The sequence below is a fragment of the Mustela putorius genome, unplaced genomic scaffold, assembly GCF_011764305.1.
Source record: "Mustela putorius furo isolate JIRA1106 unplaced genomic scaffold, ASM1176430v1.1 tig00000275_pilon_pilon_pilon, whole genome shotgun sequence".
NCBI lineage: Eukaryota > Metazoa > Chordata > Mammalia > Carnivora > Mustelidae > Mustela > Mustela putorius.
The window spans coordinates 12444145-12463829 of record NW_025421341.1 but is presented as its reverse complement, the minus strand read 5'-3'; the positions used below and the strand labels follow the sequence as shown (position 1 = coordinate 12463829).

The 19685-nt window shown below is 39.4% G+C and overlaps 1 protein-coding gene and 1 long non-coding RNA gene across 5 annotated transcripts in view; one reads left to right on the top strand and one right to left on the bottom strand.

Annotated features, from left to right (window-relative positions):
- The window catches only part of KLF7 (Kruppel like factor 7), a 90271-nt gene that overhangs the window by 34152 nt on the left and 36434 nt on the right, over positions 1–19685 (top strand). Inside the window, exon 2 of one of the 4 annotated variants that reach the window (XM_004764251.3) lies at positions 8792–9425. In XM_004764251.3, coding sequence (XP_004764308.1) covers positions 8792–9425 — 634 coding nt within the window. Of the gene's footprint in view, positions 1–8791; positions 12596–19685 lie in introns of those variants that run through there. The other 3 variants (XM_004764252.3, XM_045078652.1, XM_013062276.2) reach the window with 3 other exon arrangements.
- Positions 1851–9506, bottom strand: LOC106007008. The gene is made up of 4 exons (XR_006606353.1): positions 9419–9506; positions 8483–8615; positions 6950–7001; positions 1851–1967 (listed from the first exon to the last, which is right to left on the bottom strand). It is a non-coding gene; the product is annotated as an uncharacterized LOC106007008 (long non-coding RNA).

Here is a 19685-nt window from a genome sequence, read left to right as displayed (position 1 = left end):
TTTCCATTCTGGGATGTGTGCGAAGATTTCAAACTACAAAAAAGTAATTAAGCATTGGGCCAATCCCAGGAGGAAAGTAAGGGATTCATCTCCCTGTTTCTGTACTTCATGCTCTCTCGGGATGGTGGCACCATGGTTAATAGCACGTGATAAAACCACACATAATAAATGTCAGGAAGGGGCTCCCATAGGCAGCCAAGTGCAGTCACCTGCTTGTGCAATTACCTTGGTCTGCATTCTTTCTGGGAACTAGAGTTCACCCCTTCCTTGCTAGAAGCAATCACCGTCATCACTGTCATCTTTGTCATCATCATCATCATTAGGTCCAGGTCTGATCTCAAAAGGACATGACTTTGCAAGTTTCTATTGTGTTAAACTATATTTCTTCTTATTTTTGTATTTATATTCTTTCCCCAATTTGCTTTATATTTTCCCATTTTAACTCTTGGATATTTTAGGTAAATAATATAGGTAGAATGATAGGGATTAAAAGTAGCTGGTTAAAAGGACCACAGGTGACTAATTGAGTATAAACATAGGTAGTAGTAGGTGGCTTTTTATTTCATTGACTCTATATTATTCCAGAAAAAAAAAATTCACAAAATGCAATTTCTTTTTTCTTTATTGATTCATCAACTTGAGTATTCATGGATCCAAAGATGCCAAGTAATTAATCATCATGACACAGTAATGAGTGATGGCAAAAATATTGGACAAATGACTTTTCTTATGTTCAGATTAAAAGACAGAAATGAAAACAAGAACTTTTTATGTTCTAAACACTTGGTTTGTAAAGGGATGACATTGAGACTGGACTAGAGTGTGCCCATGTGGACATGGATGTAGATATGGTGAGGGTTGTGCATGGGAGTTGTGAGGTGGTTATGGATGGGGGCTATTGCTCATTCTTTTGGAAAGTTCTAACTCTTACAACTTTATACCACTTTTAACACTGAAGCGTCTTTGCCATCTGAGATAGCAGAGGTAGAAATTTTGTTCTAAAAGATTATTTTTATTGTTTGAGTACCCATGTGCATAAGGAATATGATCATCATTTTTAAGAAGATTGTCATTTTTAAAAATTTGTTAAATTTTTTTTCTTCTTATTGAGAAATAATTGGTATATATCACTATGTAAATTTAAGGCGTACACCATGGTGGTTTGACTTACATATATTGTGAAACGATTACCACAAGAGGTTCACCCAACATCCATCTTCTCATATAGATAAAATAAGAAAAAAGAAAAAAAAAACAAGGAAAAATTGTCCTTATGATGAGAATCTTTAGGATGTACTCTCTTAACAACTTTTCTTATTATCACACAGCAGTGTTAGCTGTAGTCATCATGTTGTACATTTTATTTCTAGTTCTTATGTATCTTAAAACCTTAAAACCACCTTTTCCAATATCCTCTCCTCCCACCCCTCCGCCACCTCTGGTAACAAGTTTGATCACTTTTTCTATGAGTTTGTTTTTGTTTTTGTTTGTTTTTATATTCCACATGTAAGTGAGATCATACAACATATTGCTTCCTCTGTCTGACTTATTTCACTAAGCATAATTCTTTTATGGTCCACCCATGTTGTCACAAATGGTAGGGTTTCCTTGTCTTTTTTTAATGGCTAAATAATATTCCATTGTATATGCATTCTACAACTTTATCCATTCATCTAATAGTGGACACTTAGATTGTTTCCATGCCTCAGCTATTATAAATAATGCTGCTATGAACATGGGGGTGCAGATATCTTTTTGACTTAGTGTTTTTGTTTCCTTTGGATATATTCCCAGAAATGGAATTGCTGGATCATATGGTAGTTCTATTTTTAATTTTTTGAGGCTCCTCCGTACTGTTTTTTATAGTGGCTGCACCAATTTACAATCCACCAGCAGTGCACAAGGGTTCCCTTTTCTCTGCATCCATGCCAGCATTTGATATCTCTTGTCTTTTGGTGATGACCATTCTAGAAGGAAACATAGGAATTAAACTCCTTGACCTGGGTCTTGGTAATGATTTTTAGGGATATGACACCTAGAGCAGAAGCAACAAAATAAAAAATAAACAAGTGGGACTACGTCAAACTAAAAAGCAAAAGAATCATCAACAAAGTGAAAAGAAAACTGGTGGTGGGGGGGAGTAGTTGCCAACGGTGTATCTGATAAGGAGTTACTTCCCCAGATGCATAAAGAACTCATAACTCAATAGCAAGGAAACAAATGACCCAGTTAAAAAATGAGCAAAGGACTTGAGTAGGTGAACAGGTACATGAAAAGATGCTCAACATCACTAGTTATTAGGAAAATGCTACTAAAACCACAAGGAGATTATAATCTTAATAAACCATGCATACCACCAATCTATGGACTGATAGATTCGTTTTGGAGACACTGTTTAGTTGTGTCCAGGATTGAGGTGGTGTGTCTTTCAACACTTGGCAGTCAGCATATTTTCTTAACTCCATTTTTTCCCTAGACTTCCTAAAGCAAATAGACTTTATGTTGAACTCTGAATGAAACAATGATTAGTGGGAGGGAAATTGAAAGATTGTGTGAAGCATATGAATGTGAAGGAAAGTAAAGAGTAGAAAAATAGGTAAAGGAAACCTTTAGGAGAGAGTTGTGGGGGAAATGGCAAAAGTGACTGGAGATGTTTGCAGTCGTGAATGGCACATTTAATCTAATTTATGAAGAGAGAAGAACAAGTTTAATGAAAACCATTTGGTAAACTTGGCATCATCATGCCCATATATGGCCAAATTTCTTGTTATTTTTTGATCCCATGAAAGTAACTACCTCTTGCCAACAATGTGGGGGATTTTGGTGATCTTAATTTGTGCTACGAGACTTGGGTTATCCTGTTCTCTGTCAATTTCTGCCTTTGGAGCCTGTCACAGAAGTAGTAGGCATGGCAGTAAGAGGATTGAGTATTTTTAATTTTCTAACTAGGTCTTAGATTATCACTTTTTTTTTTGAGTTTTTAAATATTTTTAAAAAGATAAATAAATAAAATAAATAAATTTGTCAAAGAGGGAGAGAGAGAGAGAGCACAAGCAGGGAGAGTCCAAGTGGAGGGAGAAGCAGGCTCTCTGCTGAGCATGGAGGCCAACGTGGGACTCGATCCCCCGACTCTGGGATCATGACATGAGCCAAAAGCAGACGCTTAACCAGCTGAGCCACCCAGGCATCCCATATTGTCACTTTTAATAAGCATGTTCCAAGAAGTAATATGAACAAAATAGAGAGAGTATTAAAAAAGATTGTAGGATGATCATTTCAAAACCAATTTCAAGTGAAAACTTCTTAGGTAACTAGGAGAATAAGCCACATTCAAAGTTGAGATGTTGGAGAGTCTTCACAAAGCTCTTATGTACCTTATAAATAGTAAGAAAATTACTTTGCAGTTGGGCACATTTCCTTCCTGTTGTTGACTGTAGTGGATGTTTGAGGGGATGGAGGTTGCTCCAGTGGCTGATCCCTCAAGTCTTAAGTTGTATTGTTAGGTCAGGTCGAGGGAAGCCTTGTATCTCCAAGGTGAAGAAGTATTGGCAAGGCGTAGTTTATGTAATTAAATTGACATCCATGGACTCCTGACTTGGAGTTTGCTGGTTAGAGTGTCATTGGGACAGAGTAAATCTCTGGTTCTCGTACATAAACAAATAGTTGAATTTTACATGCAAATATACAATCTGGAGACACTCCTATTTTGCTAATGGTTGTTTCTTCTTCTTTTTCCTCTCTCTCTCTCTCTCAAAATTATTTGGACTTACAAAAAAGTTGCAAAAATTGTACATAGAGTTCCTGTATACACTTTGCCCAGTTTCCCTTAATGTTATGTGACCATAATACAATGATCAGAACCAGGAAATTAATATTGACACAACACTATTAATTAATCTGTACACTTTATTTGTATTAAATTATTTTTTCCATCAATGTCTTTTTTCTCTTCAAAATCAGTTGCATTTAGTTATCATATCTCCTTAGTCTCCTCTGATCTGGGAAAGCTTTTTAATGTCTTCTGTACAATCTCCTTTGTTATACATGATCTTGGTATTTGTTTTCAAAGATTTATTTATTTTTAGGGAGAGAGAGAGAGAGAGAGAGACAGTACACAAGTAGGAGGGACAGAAGGAGAAGGAGAGAGAATCTCAGGCAGACTCCACACTGAGCACGGAGCCCAGTGTAGGGCTTGATCTCATGATCCTGAGGTTATGACCTGAGCTGAAACCAAGAGTCAGATGTTTAACTGACTGTGCCACCCTGTTGCCCCCATGATCTTGATATTTTTAAAGAATAATAGCCCGTTATTTTGTACAATGGCCCTCCATTTGGATGGTTCTGTTTTCTCATGATTACATTGAGGTTATGTATTTTGGACAGGAATGGTGTAGAATAATTTTGCTCCCTTTTGAGCCTTCATACCAGGTTACATGATATCAGTATACCTTATTATGGGTGCTACTAACTTTGATCATATATCTAAAGTGGTGCATGCTAGGCTTCTTCACTGTAAAATTATTATTTTTGTCTTTGTAGTTAACTAATATTTTGCTGAGAGGGATGGTTTGAGACTAGTCAAATATCTTGTTTTTCATTATATGCTCCTGTACTAATTTTAGCATCCATTGGTGTTTCTTGCCTGTAGTCATTGTTATTTTTTGTTTGCCTAATGGTGATTTTCTATTTCCATTATCCCTTCTATGTTTATTAATTATAATTTCACTGTAAGGAGAAGCTAACCATCTCCAATTGTTTATTGATTCAATATTTATTTATATCACCATGGATTTATAGATATTAACTTTATTCCATGTATTAAAATCCCATCATCACTATTCATTTCTGTTGCTCATATTGTCCAGATTTGGTTATTAAGGGCTCCTTCAAATTGGCTTCTGAGGTTTTTTTTTTTTTTTTTTTGACATAGCTCTATCTCTTTATGAACACTTTTTACCTTCTAGTACCAGAAGATATTCTAGACTCATCTTATATTTTCTTTGAACCAGACTTCGAATCAACTATTTCTCCAAGGTGCCCTGGTTTCCCTTTATCCTTTTATTACCATTATCCTTTGTATAATGACATAAGAAACCAAGATCTGTATATTAGGTGTGCTTACTGCTATTGGGGTGTCTTTCCTGTAGACTTTTTGTAAAGACAGAGCTAGGAAATATATGTATATATACTCATAGATAGATAGACACATTTATTTCTATATATACCTCTCTGCATGTATGTATTAATATCTATGAGTAAATACCTCAGATTTTAATTAAACATTATAGGCATTTCTTAAGGAAGTCCTTTGTATTCATTAAAGAAAAACTTTCTCTTTGGCTTAGAAATAATCTAACATGAAAATTCTCTTCATTCTTGACATTTTAATTTCCACCACTTCTGATGAGTTTCTGGTTCACAAAATCTTCTCATCTAAGTAGAATATTATAAGAAGTGGATTTCTCAAGACAAAAATCATTTCGAAATGATTTCATAGGGCTATCCAGTCCATTCTGATGGGTACTCATACCTCTCTTTCTCAGATAGAATAAGAATGCTCTGTATTAGGGTTGCAAGTGATAGCTGCTCTTATGTGGTCCAGCATTTTCCACATTTTAGTAGATTGTCTCTATCTTTAGATCATTATTGTGACCTGTGTGCTCCTGGGATTTAAACTAGGACATACTGGGTAGATTATTTTTTAACCTTACCAGAAAAGTATGTAAATGTGTTTAGAATCTGTTTCCCAGAACTCTGAATATGAAGAGATCTAAGCTTCTTAACCATCACAACAATTTCTCAGTGGCTTTCAAATCTTTGAGCTAGAAAGTATGTAAGAAGACATGACATACAAAAACTATTGAAAGACAGTGGTGACTAGGTTGTGAAATAGTCTTTGCGTGTGAGGCAGGGAACTGCCTCAAGGACAACTTATAACCCAGGATTCAGCTGATTTTTACCTGAAACATATCCATGTCTCAAAAATCTGGTTGGACAAAGCTAAAGAAGGATTACAGTTGTGTTCCAGAAGACATTTATTAGTGGTCATTTCTAAGATTGCTAGCCTCAGCATCATCCAGATTAGGGAGTCAGGAGATGATTTTCATGGAATGGAGGAGTTAAAGTAATCAAAGTAATAATATAAAGTTGATTTTATCTTTGTTTGATAGATATATGTATCTGTTGGGTGCCAGGTACTGTGCTTGGTAGGTGAGGGTTTTAAAAAGGAAAGGAAGCTTTAATGGAGGTTTTAGGAGTAAGATCTCATCATTCAGAAGTGAATTGACTGGAGCTAAGCCCGAGGGTTTCAGTATTGGAGAGAAGTAAATGACAATTTCTAGCAATGAGATGGAAAAAGGAAAGGGAAAATTTTTGAGCCATGGAATTCAGAAAGGGGCAACTGAGGATAATGTAAATTTCTAAACCTAAGAATTCAGTAGTATTGGTTTCGTATATAAAGTGGTGGGAAGCTACTCAGCCAGAGCTGTTATTTAATCAATACATAAAATAGAATCAAAACTGACTTTTCCAATAAACTTTCCTTGATGAATGCCTTCATATTATAGAGTGTAGACCTCCTTTCCCACTCATCCCCTAAGAATTTATCAACATACTTTATAGTATTTTATTTGGTATCACTTTGCTTTGTAAATCCATGTCATTTTAGGCTTCTAATTATTTATCCTGCACTTACATCACATGGATCTATTAATATGGTCTCCTTCCAACACACAGAAAACTTTTCACTTTGCTGTGGACACAGTAGTTGAACAAAAACATATGCCATGAGTGTTGAATGAAGATTAGAATCATTCTTTGGTTTATGCTATTAAAAGTCAAAGATATAACCCAAAGTTGATTCATAGTTAAAAATCTGTTTTTCTTATTCTTAATGCAGAGTTTTATCATAAGGCTGATTAAAAACCAGTCTTCTGGTAACGAGACTTACTGTGGTGATCCTTTCGAAGTGTATACAAATATGGAATCATTATGTCGTACACCTGAAATGAATATAATTTTATAGGTCAATTATACCTCAATAAAAAATAACAACAAAAAATAAACAGAAGACATAAGACAAATATATAACCAGTGGAAGAATATAAGCAATAATTTAAAAATTTTGAAGGTCAAAGTATATAAGGTGGTGTTGGATACTTTGGCAAATAGGAAAGAACTTGGCATGTAGAGTTTGAGTTATTCAGAGAACAGGAGTGGAGTGAGACAAGCAGGGTGGGAGGAGGTGGGCCCTTGATGTCATAAGGATACAGGTGGGGTTTGGTAGCCAGGAAGGGCAAGCTGGCAGAGGATACCAAAGGCGGTGACCATCAATGGATTCTGGCCTCGAGGTTAAATGCTAACCCTAGGTAGGCAGCTAGAATCTTATCAAAGTAGTGAGCATGGAATGGCTATCACATGCAGTCTGAGAAAAACAGGTAAAATGCTGACATGTGAACATGTTCGAGAAGCACCATCTACATAAAATCTAGACAAACAGCTCTGAAGCTCCATGGTTCTATGATTCTATATCTGGGAAATTGTAAGCCCCATTGCTAGTGCATCTCCTAATGGAGAAATTTATGGAAGAATAAATGGGATAAGAAAGAGAAGACAAAAACAACCTTTTGAAATGTCCCCAAACTACAATCTTTAACAGATCCAACACAACTAGGTATATCATTAAAATATATTCTTAACAGAATAAAAGCCCAAGATCCAAGCACTGGTTGAAATCAAAGATGCTCTACTAGGGAGGCAGTAAAGAAGGAGCTAGTCTCATTCTAAATTTGCCATCAGTGTTTCTTTGTTGAAGCCCAGAAGCCAGAGCAAATTGAGCTGATGGTGCAAGTTAGCACCGTGGTTTTATACAAGGTTCTGGAAAAGCAGGATTCTTAAGTGAGGAGAGCTTTTCAAGTATAAACTTAAATACCCACTTTTGCCTTAAGAGCACTTCCACCATGTTACAAAGACTACCATGGCTGAACTTTTCAGTTCTTTTTCTCTATTTCTTTACCAGGTGAAGGCTTTATGTTGAAATATATTGGGTCCTATCTTTAGCAAGTCAGATAGCTGTGTTTGAACTTATTTTTATCACATAGAGATGCTAAACCATTGTAACTGGACTTACATCGGCTCCTAGCCACAAACCAGGTAGCAATTGTATTTTGAATAACTGGCTGTAAACAATGGGAGTTTTGTCTTGCATATCAGAGGTGCTGTGAGAGGCATTCTTTAGAACAGTATCCATTCCCGCTGGTTAGGGAATCCAAGGCAGGGCTTGCTCTTGGCTGACTGTGACTGAGGTCACCTCGTAGCTGGGGCGGGTATGGTTTGTCCTTTTGAGCAAGCTAGAAAATTGATTTTTGAGACTTGCTCAAGTCTATTTAAAAATTAAGTTGGACTATGGGAAGTCTTGTTTTGGTTAGAAGACTCTGTGATTCTTGGTTACATGGAACTCCTAGCAATGCTTGGAGCATCTCACCTGCTGACTTGGGTTGTGGAGCAAGAGGCCATTTTATCATTGAACGTCCTCTGGGATCTTGATGGTGTGAGATAGCCCTTCTGGGCCTCCAGTTCCCCTTCATTAAACTTGAATGATGTGACCCTTATGAACCCTTCGGAAGAATTCAGGGACTAAATAACAAGGTCAGACCTTTCACCAGGAGAATTTCAGATTCCAGCCACAAAACCATTCCTTTTGTCTCTTACTGCTCTGCCTGTCAACATGTGGCCTCGTGGTGTTCTTTGCCTCTGATGGCTGTTTCTTTCCCTCCCTCCTTGCCCTCTGCAGACATGCCTTGAATTGGAACGCTACCTACAGACGGAGCCTAGGAGGATCTCGGAGACCTTCGGTGAGGACTTGGACTGTTTCCTCCATGCTTCTCCACCCCCGTGCATAGAGGAAAGCTTCCGGCGCTTGGACCCGCTGCTGCTCCCTGTGGAAGCCACCATCTGTGAGAAGAGCTCGGCAGTGGACATTCTACTCTCTCGGGACAAGTTGCTATCTGAGACCTGCCTCAGCCTCCAGCCAACCAGCTCTTCTCTCGACAGCTACACAGCCGTCAACCAGGCCCAGCTCAACGCAGTGACCTCATTAACGCCCCCATCGTCCCCTGAGCTTAGCCGCCATCTGGTCAAAACCTCACAGACTCTCTCAGCCGTGGATGGCACGGTGACGTTGAAACTGGTGGCCAAGAAGGCTGCGCTCGGCTCGGTCAAGGTGGGAGGGGTGGCAACAGCAGCGGCGGCTGTGGCGGCAGCTGGGACAGTTAAAAGCGGACAGAGCGACAGTGAGCAAGGAGGGGTGGGGGCCGAGGCATGCCCCGAAAACAAGAAGAGGGTTCACCGCTGTCAGTTTAACGGGTGCCGGAAAGTTTATACAAAAAGCTCCCACCTAAAGGCCCACCAGAGGACTCACACAGGTAGTGGTACAAGTTGGCCGCACGTGGTTTCTTCTTCTCCTTCCTCCCTTAGCCTCTCGGTGGGACGGGCTCCCGCGTCCCGTGTCCCGAGGAGTGGCACTGTGCTGACTTGGAGGTGGCAGCCAAGCGGGAGGGCTGGGGCGGGGCAGCAGAGTGACGCATGTGACCTTGAGCTCTGCAGATGTCCTGGCACAGGCCATGGGCTTGTCGCTCGCTGGCTGTGTGATCCTTTCAGAGGCAAGACCAGCCACCGGGTCGGAGCACGCAGTTGCAGAGAGGCCTGAATGGGGCTCTGGCAGTGTGACTCACAGCCATACACCGTACACACACACTTGTCACCTCCCTGACACTTTCCATTGTTTTAGGAGTGTAGCTCTGCAGTTTTGAGCAGCCCTGGAATCTGAGGAGGCACATTTGAAAGAGCTCACAGTTAAACAAGGTAGTTGGGGCGTCCCCATTCACTGTTCTCCCAGCATCCCTGATTTTTCATCAAAGTCACCAACAGCAGGAGGGTTTCAGAGTTCATTAGATGTGATCATTCTATAATTAATTGGCATCTCCTCTCTTGCATTGTTCTCTGGCGCGTGCTTTATGGAGAGATGGCAGAATTGCTTTTTAATGAGCTTGTTACTGAGAAGTTGCTAAAGTGATTACACTGCTATGTGTGTGGTAAGGGAGAGTGGGGACCGACGGGGACTGTACATTTTCCTCAGGCCTTCGGCGGTGATTCCCTGGGATCGTACTGATCGTTGGAGCAATGGGGTAATCTGGAAGAGTGGGGTTTATAGAGAAAAGAGCGAGGTTGACATTTTCCTTGGAACTGGTCTTTGTTCTGTGCTCTGAGATACAAGCTTAGGGCCGGTGTTCCTTCTTGGTGTTAGCATCCTAGGAGCAATTACTGCCATTGGTGGGTTTTAAATGGGTCCCGGCTGTGTCGCCTGTATAGTTTCGCATACTGCTTGTGCAGGACAGCTGAGTTAAGGAAGAGCTCCAAAAGTAGGAGCAGCAGAGTAAGAGGACAGTCGGGAAAAAACGGGTGATTGGGTTTGAGCCCGGAGAAGTGGTTGGTGGGAGTTGTGGTCTCGAGGCTGGTCTTCCTGGTGCTCTGTGGTGAGTTGCGGTCTGTGCCAACCAAGGAGATGTGCAGTGCAAAGTTCATTGCCTGGAAAAGCAGAAGAACCTGGGTTCTAATTCTAACGCTGCCGCTAACTAGCTCTGACCTTGAGGGTGTCCCTTTATCTCACTGGGCCTCATTTTCTAGATCTATCAAATGGACTAGCTTAAGGTCCCTCTCACCTCTAATGCTCTGGGTTGTGGGAGCATGTAGTATCTCTGTGCAGTACAGAAGCACTTTCCTAAAGTCAGGTGTGTAGTATGTGTCTGGAAGAAATCACTGTTTGGAACCTCAGAGTCAGTGCCACCCATGGGAGGACGAGAACACACTGCTTCCCTGCTACACAGGACTCGGGCAGGTACTCCAGTTCTGCACTTAACTTCCTGTTTGAGCCTTGCTTGGTTCATGGGAAGGTCTCCTAACACGACTTTTGAACCCTGTGGCTCAAGTGCAGAGTCCCAGTTAGGGTTTCCCAAGAGTCTGACTGCTCCACTCCACAGACAGACTAACGCATCCTGCTCAAGTCAGCTTTTTTTCCTTTCTGACATTTGTCCTGAAGGACATTTTTTTATTTATATTTCTTTCTTTCTCAAGTCAGTGAGGAAAGTCATGACAAGACATTGCAGTGCGCCCAGGCTTTGATGGTGACTCACTTCCCGGTCTTCCCAGGAAACCAGAGAAAGCGGAATGAGGCAAGAATGTTGAGCTTTGTTGGGGGCATGGAAGTCAGGCTACATCCTGTCTAGTAGGAAGGCTGGACAGCTCTGGGGAAGCAAGATTCTTTTTTTCAAGGGGGAGTCCGGAGCATTTTTCTTTTTTCCTATCTCCTTCTCCCAACAGATGTGTCAGAAAGAGACCTCCTTAGGAGGGATGCCTTATTTGGTGCTTTGTTTTTTGGGCATTGTCTACTCAGAGTGATTATCAAGGTAGAGCTCATTATGTTCCCCAGCACCTGCAACCACTTGCCCTATGGTGGACTGATGTGGAAAGACTCCTCCCCATGGGGAATATATTCAAGGAGGCACCCTGCCTTATTGAAAGGCAGAGCTGCAGAGTGGTTAAGAGTGGGGGCTTTGTTGTAGGTGGATTTGGGTCTGAGTTCTGGCTCTTTTTTGTGTGACCTGGTTAAGAGATTTATCTTCCCTGAGTCTCAGCTTAGTCATTTGTAAAATATAGGGATAATTTTATCTATATCCTAGATTGTTTTGAAGACTAAATGAATCAATATATGTAAAATACTTGGCAGATCTTAAGAGCTCATTGAAGATAGTAGTGGAGTTGGTTGTAGTTATTATGATAGCTGTTGATATTGATTAGTGACGATTGTGTGAAAAAACAGCTCTACATAAATGAGAAATAAGGCAGTTAGCCAAAGTTAAATACCATCAAAAAGCGACAAGCTTTTTCCTCTCTCTATGTGGAGGTTATGATGCTCAGGGACACCAGCTGTAGAGTGCAAATGGACATGCAGACATTGGCTCATTGAAGGTGGCAGCGCTGTAGACCTTGGCTTTCCTAAAACAATACAGAAAGCAATCATCGTGCATCCTCCAGAAGCATTTTGCCTGTAAAACCTTGCTCAGAGATCAGTATGGAAGGAAACATAGGTGCTATAAGAAGGAGAAACAGGAGGGGAGCTAGAGGTGAGCATGGAGGATGGGCAGAGGGAATATGAATTAATTTGGATTAAATGGATGAGGATCAGAAGTATTTATTTGGAATTGGTGTGAATGGGGCACATGGGGAACTGAAAACAAAGGTGATAATTTATGTGGTGTGGATGAACTAAGAATAATGAAAAAAGCATGAAGGATGGAATCAAATTAAGTGCAAACATATAAAGGCAATGGACTAGTAAAAGCTTGAGGGCAAAGGTATATGGCGATGGGAATTCTGGTAGGGGGAGAGGCTGATATAAGCGAGTGGAGGGGCAGAGCTGCCCACCAAATGCGGAAATGGAGTTTTAAAAAATGGGCTCTGGTTGGATCTGGACAAGCTATTTTAACACCGGGCTCACTTTAATTCAGAGGAAATATTTCTTTATCTTTTAGCTGGGGAAGTGTTTGGGGCGGGGGGGGGGGGGGGAGACTAAGAAGAGAAAACCGTCGGGTAAAAAGAGGGAAAATATTGGCATTCTTTTCTCCAGAGTCATATATATGCTGTATCTCTTCTATATGGTAATATGTTGAAAAGGAGACACAGTTGCAAAGTGAAATAAAATGTGTGGGTCTTCCTCTATGCATAAGAAAGACAATACATTCTTGGTAACATGGAATTTGCTTGCATGGAAGAATTTTTAAAATGTTATTCATTTAATCTTTATATAGATAGAATTTACTGAGCTAGAAAATATATGCCTTTTTTTTTTTTTCCCCCTTCTGTGGCTATTCTTTTGAGGATGCTGAATCCTTCAAACTTTTTGCCCTGGAGGATGTGAGGCAATGAGGTGATTTTTTTTTTTTTTTTTAAGGTAGCAGATGTTCAAGTTGGTAGCTAGGGCACAAATACTGTTTGCCCAAGGAGGTAAAGTTGGGGATGGGGGAGCTGAAGGAGGAGGAAGACAAGGCAGGGAGTGGGACAAAGGGAATATTGTGAAATCGCAGGATCTTAGTGAAAGGAAGCATATAAAAATGGACATATGGTTTATTCATTGCGAAGAGCACTTAGTGCTTGCTGGCATGTGTGTAAAAATGTCCTTTAGCAGCCAAACCATTACAGACCTTTCTTTCCCTCTCTGTTTTCTGGTCTTTCTGTAACATGTTTTTCTTGCTGGATAATTCAATCATTATTATCACAGGTGTATTCATCTTCTTTGAGTCAGCTAAAAAATCCTTATATTTTGATGCAAAGGAAATCTTCACTTTTAATTTTTAAAAAATCACTTTAATATGCTCATGTTCAGCAAAAGTCAATTTATTGAAATGTTAGAAAAAGAAGTGTTTTCCACATTTCTTCTTGATCACTTCTAAGAAGAAAAAAAAAGCCTGCGATTAAAATGGCACTTTTCGTTAATTGAGCCGATTTTTCTAATATGGAAATTCATATAAAGCCATGTCCATATTTATACTTTTCAGCGTGAGTCGTGTTGATAAAGTCAGGACAAAGGCCAGCAATGAAATCATTGGTCATTGGTCACAGAGGAGGGAGAAAAAAAGGCCATGTTCTCACATGTTCTCCTTGGAGGAGTCTTTTTATGGACAAGGGTAGCTGTTAGCATAATCCGTGGGTTTGGATGAGGACATTCTGGATTTTGTACCAATGAATGTAAAGGGGAGCTTTTTAGGTGGGAAGGTAACACAAGGGTGCAGTTTAACAGTTTATGCTGCTGTGGGGCAGGTCTTAAGGTGCTACCATTTTTAAGTTTAACTCGGATTTAGGGAAATAGTTTGTTTTCAAATGAAAAACATAGCTAAAAATATTATAAATAAAAAGATGAGTGTCATGTTTAAAAGACAAACAGAAGTATTTATTGTATGCATATAATGAAAGTTCTTTAAAGTTTAGAATATAATTGATTTATTCAACAAAGATGAAGCAGTTGTTACATGCTAGGCATTGTTCTAAGTCTTTTACAAATACTAACTTTTTTAATCTAATGACGTAAGTACTATTCTTATTTTATAGTTGTGAAGGAATAAGGCCCAGAGAGGTCAAGTAACTTGTCCAATGTCACACAGCTCCTAGGTGGCTGGCCCAGGATTCAAACCAAAGAATCATTCCTCAAGTCTGAGCTCTTAATGTCTATGCTAACGAGCAAGGGGAAAAGAAATCAAGTAGTTATTCTCTTAATAACTCATTATTAGGAGGAAATGAGAAACATAGTTTAAATACAAATTGGCAATGAAAACCACTTTGAGTGTCTTCTAAACAGAATAAAGATGGGAGGGTCCTTAAACATACTGCCTCATCAAGTGACTAAGAACCAGAGCAAGGAAGTTACAAAGGGATGGTCTTCCGTTTCTAGGCCCATTATTGTTACGGTTATAGTTATTGTTATTATGGTCATTACTATTAAACCATTTTTTTTTTTTACCTTAGAATTAAAGAGAGACTTTGGTGTAACTGTCCCAATTCACTCATTAAAATGACAAATGCTAATACTCCATCCCTTTGAAATTAGGGCAAGCATTATCACATATGGGGGAAACTGAGAACCAGCAGTGTCAAAATGCCTTAGCTCAGGTTCTCTGACCTGCCCTTGGCAGAATGAAAATTTGACCCAGGCCTCCTGTCCCTTGGGCTTGCATCCTATTCGATAGATCATCATCTTATTCACTTTGTTCTCTCGGTCATTCCCCAAATGGGTAATAAGTAAGCGTAGATGTCAGGTGCTGTGCCACTGAGTAAGCAGTCCCTGGGAAAGGGACAGCCCTTCCAAGAAAGAGTGCAGAGGGAGGCAGCGCTCAATGAGAGAGAGTAGGGGTGCCTATCAGAGGTCAGAAGCAGTGGGGACGATTCAGAAAAAGTTGCTTTTCTCCTTTTGGACAGGGTGTTTATTCACACTATTCTTCGTTTCAAATGATGCCAATGTGATAATACACTAATTTATATAAATAGAAGCCCTAATTCAAGGTCAGGCATACCAGCAGGATAAAATTAAATACCTCAGTCTGGAACTGTAGGGGGCCCGTCGAACACTTTCAACCTCCTCAGCCCCATAGATAAGAATTCTTTGAATTTATACAATAGCAACTGAAACAGGGCAATTTTAAGGCATTAAAAGGCCTTTAATATGCTGAGACACATGGCTGCTAATGAAGTTTATCCATGTGTTGAGGCAGAAACTCATTAAAGCCCTATTATGGGATGGAAACTAGAATAAGGGTTAACTGTTCAGTTCAGAAGGTGGAGAGAGTTTAACAGAAGGGTGTGATAGTTTGGATTTAGCATATTGGAGAGCTTAAGAGAAAGAGTTTGAAAAGAATGGGTGTAAATGAGATGAGGGAAAACAATTGACAGGAGAATTTTATGATTCAAAAAATTCTTAGAGCTTCACCACATGATAATCTAGCGATATGCTAGCTCCTAACATTTATGAAGATAAATTTCGGTAAACCTATATTGGATGGAATGGGGTAAACTCAGCATATACACAGCAAGAACCTTTATTTTATTATTATAATATGGTAATAAATGTAGGCTTTGCAGGATGCCTATTTCAGATGTCCTTTTAATGGGTAATTGGTAGTCATAGTAAATAAACATGTTAAAATGAGAATGGAAGGAAAAGAAAAAAGCATGAAATTACTAAGTATTTCATCATAAACAATATTTCTTGAACACCCATTACACTACACACTGTTCCTTCCCCCATCTCCGAGGACCTTACTTTCTGATGCAGAAACCTGAAAACGGTTTTATAAAGTCACTATATTTGGAACCTGATCTCAAAAGAGAAGAGAGCGTGGATTGGGGGTGGGAAGTAGGAATGAGGGAAGAGAAAAGAGGAGTCTCCCTTCAGAAAAGGCAGTGGAAGTAATATAATTTTATAAATTCTAAGATTTAAAGGTTAGGCCAGCTCTGTTTGATGGAGAAGACGAAAAGAAGGTCGTGAATAGTCTGTGCAAATCAAAGAGTGACATTGGGAAGGCCAAGTGTGAACTTAAAACCAAAACTGTTCTCTTTAATAAATAGATAATGTACAGAAGCTGTTTCTATTATAATAAGAATGTTAATGATGGTGATGATCACGGTTCTCCTGTACATATTGGGAGGTTTGAGGAGATTAAGTGGACTTTTTAAAAGAGTACAGGCTAAGTGACATTATAAGAATTAGCTGGGGGTAGACAATACTTATGTCTCTTGAAATTAAAACAATGATGAGATTCTGTTTGAATCAGACAACAAAGGAGTTTAAGAAGGTCATGTGTAATGAAAAAAAAAACCCAGTTTTTAAACTGGAATGATCCTTTAAAAAGGCTTAGATAAAATATAAGGAGAGAGGAAAATATATTTGCAAAATGATTGTCTGTTTTTGAAAAATAGCCAGTTTGATTTTAGTAGAAATTATAGTTGAAACCTCGAAAATGGATCAAGAGAATACAGGTATTGCAGGTAAGGAGGCTAGTTCCAATAAGCAAATGGAACTCTTTGGGAATCCAGGCTACTGTGGGCATGATGTGTAGTGGGACTCAAAGCTGCCAGGTGACTCAGGTATTAAATTGTGAGAACTCGGCTCCTTCCAACCAGACAATTTCTATTTATCCCCACCCTGATGGAGGTGAACTGGAGGGCCTGGGGCAAACCTGTTTGCCCAAATCTCAGTTCCTTCTTCTTCGGGCCCCACCTAAGAACCTTACACCTGATTCTTGCCTGCACTGACTCACCTCCTGCCTATGAAGCCTTCCTTTATTACCTGTCTTTATGTCGGAATGAAATTCCTTATTGTTGTTCTTTTTTTTAATGTTCGATTATGGGAGATTGTTAGTGGAATTTCAGGAATGTCCAAGAAGTAGCGAGGGAAGGTGGCGTGGTTGATTCCCTCCCCTTCTCTCTTCTGCTACTGGATTTTCTGCATTTTCTAAGAGAAACGTCTTTTCAACCATTTTTAAAAGTCATATATTGACATGACAATTATTAAGCGTAATGAGAGTAGAAGCAAGACCATTCAAAGTAATGAAAAGTTAGTGACCTTTTATTGTGCTGGTTATTTGGCCAACCAGTGACAGAATTGTTCCTCGTTCCTGTGGTGTCTCCATGTTTGGTTGCCAGTGTTAGAATCTGACTGGCTTATATAATGGAGGTCAACCCACTTAAATTATTTAAGAGTGTCTGCAGAGAGAATAAGCTTTTCATGGTTTGTCCCATATTTCTGTTCACCTTTCCTTCTCCTTCACCATCTGTGCTTATTGAGGTAGGAGAGTCAGGGACTGATCCAGGACTGGACCCCAGAAGCTTTTAGGGATGGAAGACCAGGACACCCCATTACCAGTTCTTTAGAGAGCGTAGGCCCAGCTTTGTCCTGAGCTAGGCCTAGTTGGCAGAATCCTCCCGGTCCCCGGTTTTTGTTTTGGGGGTTTTTTTTTGACCTTGCATCTTTTCCTTTCTTCCCTTCAAAAGTTACCTGCATTCAGGCTAGACCCCTTTTATTTTGTTTGTAAGATAAAGTGCATTTATAATTTAAAACTCATTTTATCTTGTAAGCCATTCATCTGATACCATAAAACATAAGAGTTAGGCTTCTTTTGTTATTTCTGCCTTCAGAATGCATCCTCTTTTCATTACTATAATTGACATTTAATTTATGGAATTCAGTAAAGTAAAACTGTCAGGTATATTGTTTTCAGGCAAGTGAGATATGGTTTTGTAAAATCCCAACTTTGTTGGGATAGGGTAATTTCAACTGTTTCACTAGGTTAGCTAAAGTTGGTAGAAGCCATCGATCCTTTTGTTTTAGGGAAGGAAGCCAGAAACCCTTCAGCTGAGAAAGCCCTCTCCTTTCATGGTAGATTATTGCCCAGTTAAGTGTGATATGGTATATAATGTCTTCCTCTGGATCCCTGGCTATTTTCGTATGAGGGAATGCTTTGTAAGAAGGACTATAAATGGTTTCACAATTGAAGGCACTGTTAAGTGAGAGAGGTTCTAGGAGTCTAATGGATGCCCTAAAAAAAAAAAAAAAAAAGTAGAATTATATAATCTATGCCCTGATGAATAGAACCCACAGAAAAGCTTGACTGGTACATATTCTGTATGTCTGCTGCTCTAAGAGCAGCAAGGTGCGGTAGGAATGCTTGAGAACAGCGGTGCATAGTCGCTTCTAAAAGTTTTCTATCTTCATTTTGTATGTTCTTGGGGTTTAATGTCACCTCACTGGAGGTGACATTACTGGAATTCATTACTGGGATTATTAATTTGCCACGTTTGAATATCCTAACTGTGGGCCAAACACACTGTTTACTTGTACTCAAGTCCTCTTGTAGAGAGGAAATAATGATTGTTCGTACTGAATTCTCAATTGGTCATGAACTTGTTGAAACTAGTATTGGTATTTTTAAAAGAACAACAAAAGATACATCTCCCTTCTCTGATGTAGGTAATAAGACATTTTATGTTCCTAGCGTTCAGGAGAGAGTGTCAGAAAATCAATATGAATAAACTCAAGCACACAGAGGATTCAGCCTCTTCGGAAATGTAGTGTATGGCAAAATGACAGTATGCATTATTAAATTTTTTTTTTTTTTTTTTTTGCTTCACCTACATGTAAATATTAGCATATAGAAAAGGTCCCATAGGCTACTTACAAATTTAGGCACAAGGCGATTTGCTGGTATTTTTTTTTTTCATTCTTTGTTGTTGTTGTTGTTTAGTGTCTCAAGGCTTACAGCTAATCTAAATTTGAAACTAAATACTGTCATTACGGAAGATTTTTTTTCTGAGTTCTTCCAATTTCTCTGGGGACAAAATAATGGCCGCTCGAAGCAGTGGAGAAACAGTAATTAGGGCAAATAGTAATACTGTGCATGATTGAGGAAAATGTGAGGAAGGGAGGGAGAAAACGCAACAGACAGACTTGTACAGCCTGTTACTAGGAAACCACATCAGCATTAAATACAGTGTGCTAATTGGCTATCCTGTTTCTGCCTGGGTACCAGCCTGGGCCTGCTACACAGCTGTTTCTGCTCTTTCTGGTTGCTAGGTAACTGCATCATTTTTTTCCCCCCTCTTTGTATTCTGGAGGCTAATTGGCTACTTCTGCTCCTGGTGTTGCTGCTGGGTACCAGTCTGGGCCTGCTGCTCTGCTGTTTTCCAAAGGGATTTAAAGGGGGGAGAGGAGGAAAAAGGAAAAGGAAGATATGCTGGCAATTAATGGAGCATAAGTGCAAATTCTACACAATGTCTGGCACCTGCGTCCCCTCATCCTGCTTTCTCAACTAAATCTTTAGCTATGAAAACACGTTCGAATCTTGGAGTCTTTTCTTTTCTCTGCATACCTTTTCAATGTAACTTAAAAGAAATAAGATATTTGAAGACTACTTAAATGATGGATTTAGGCTTCTTTTGAACTAGCAAGTTGTTACACATTTATATTTGACACAGGCATTGATAGTATTTGCACAAATATTAAAATTACTAACTTAATAACAAAGCAGCATCTTTAACATCATAAAGGCAGTGCCACTTTATCACTTAAATGGACCAGATTCTTT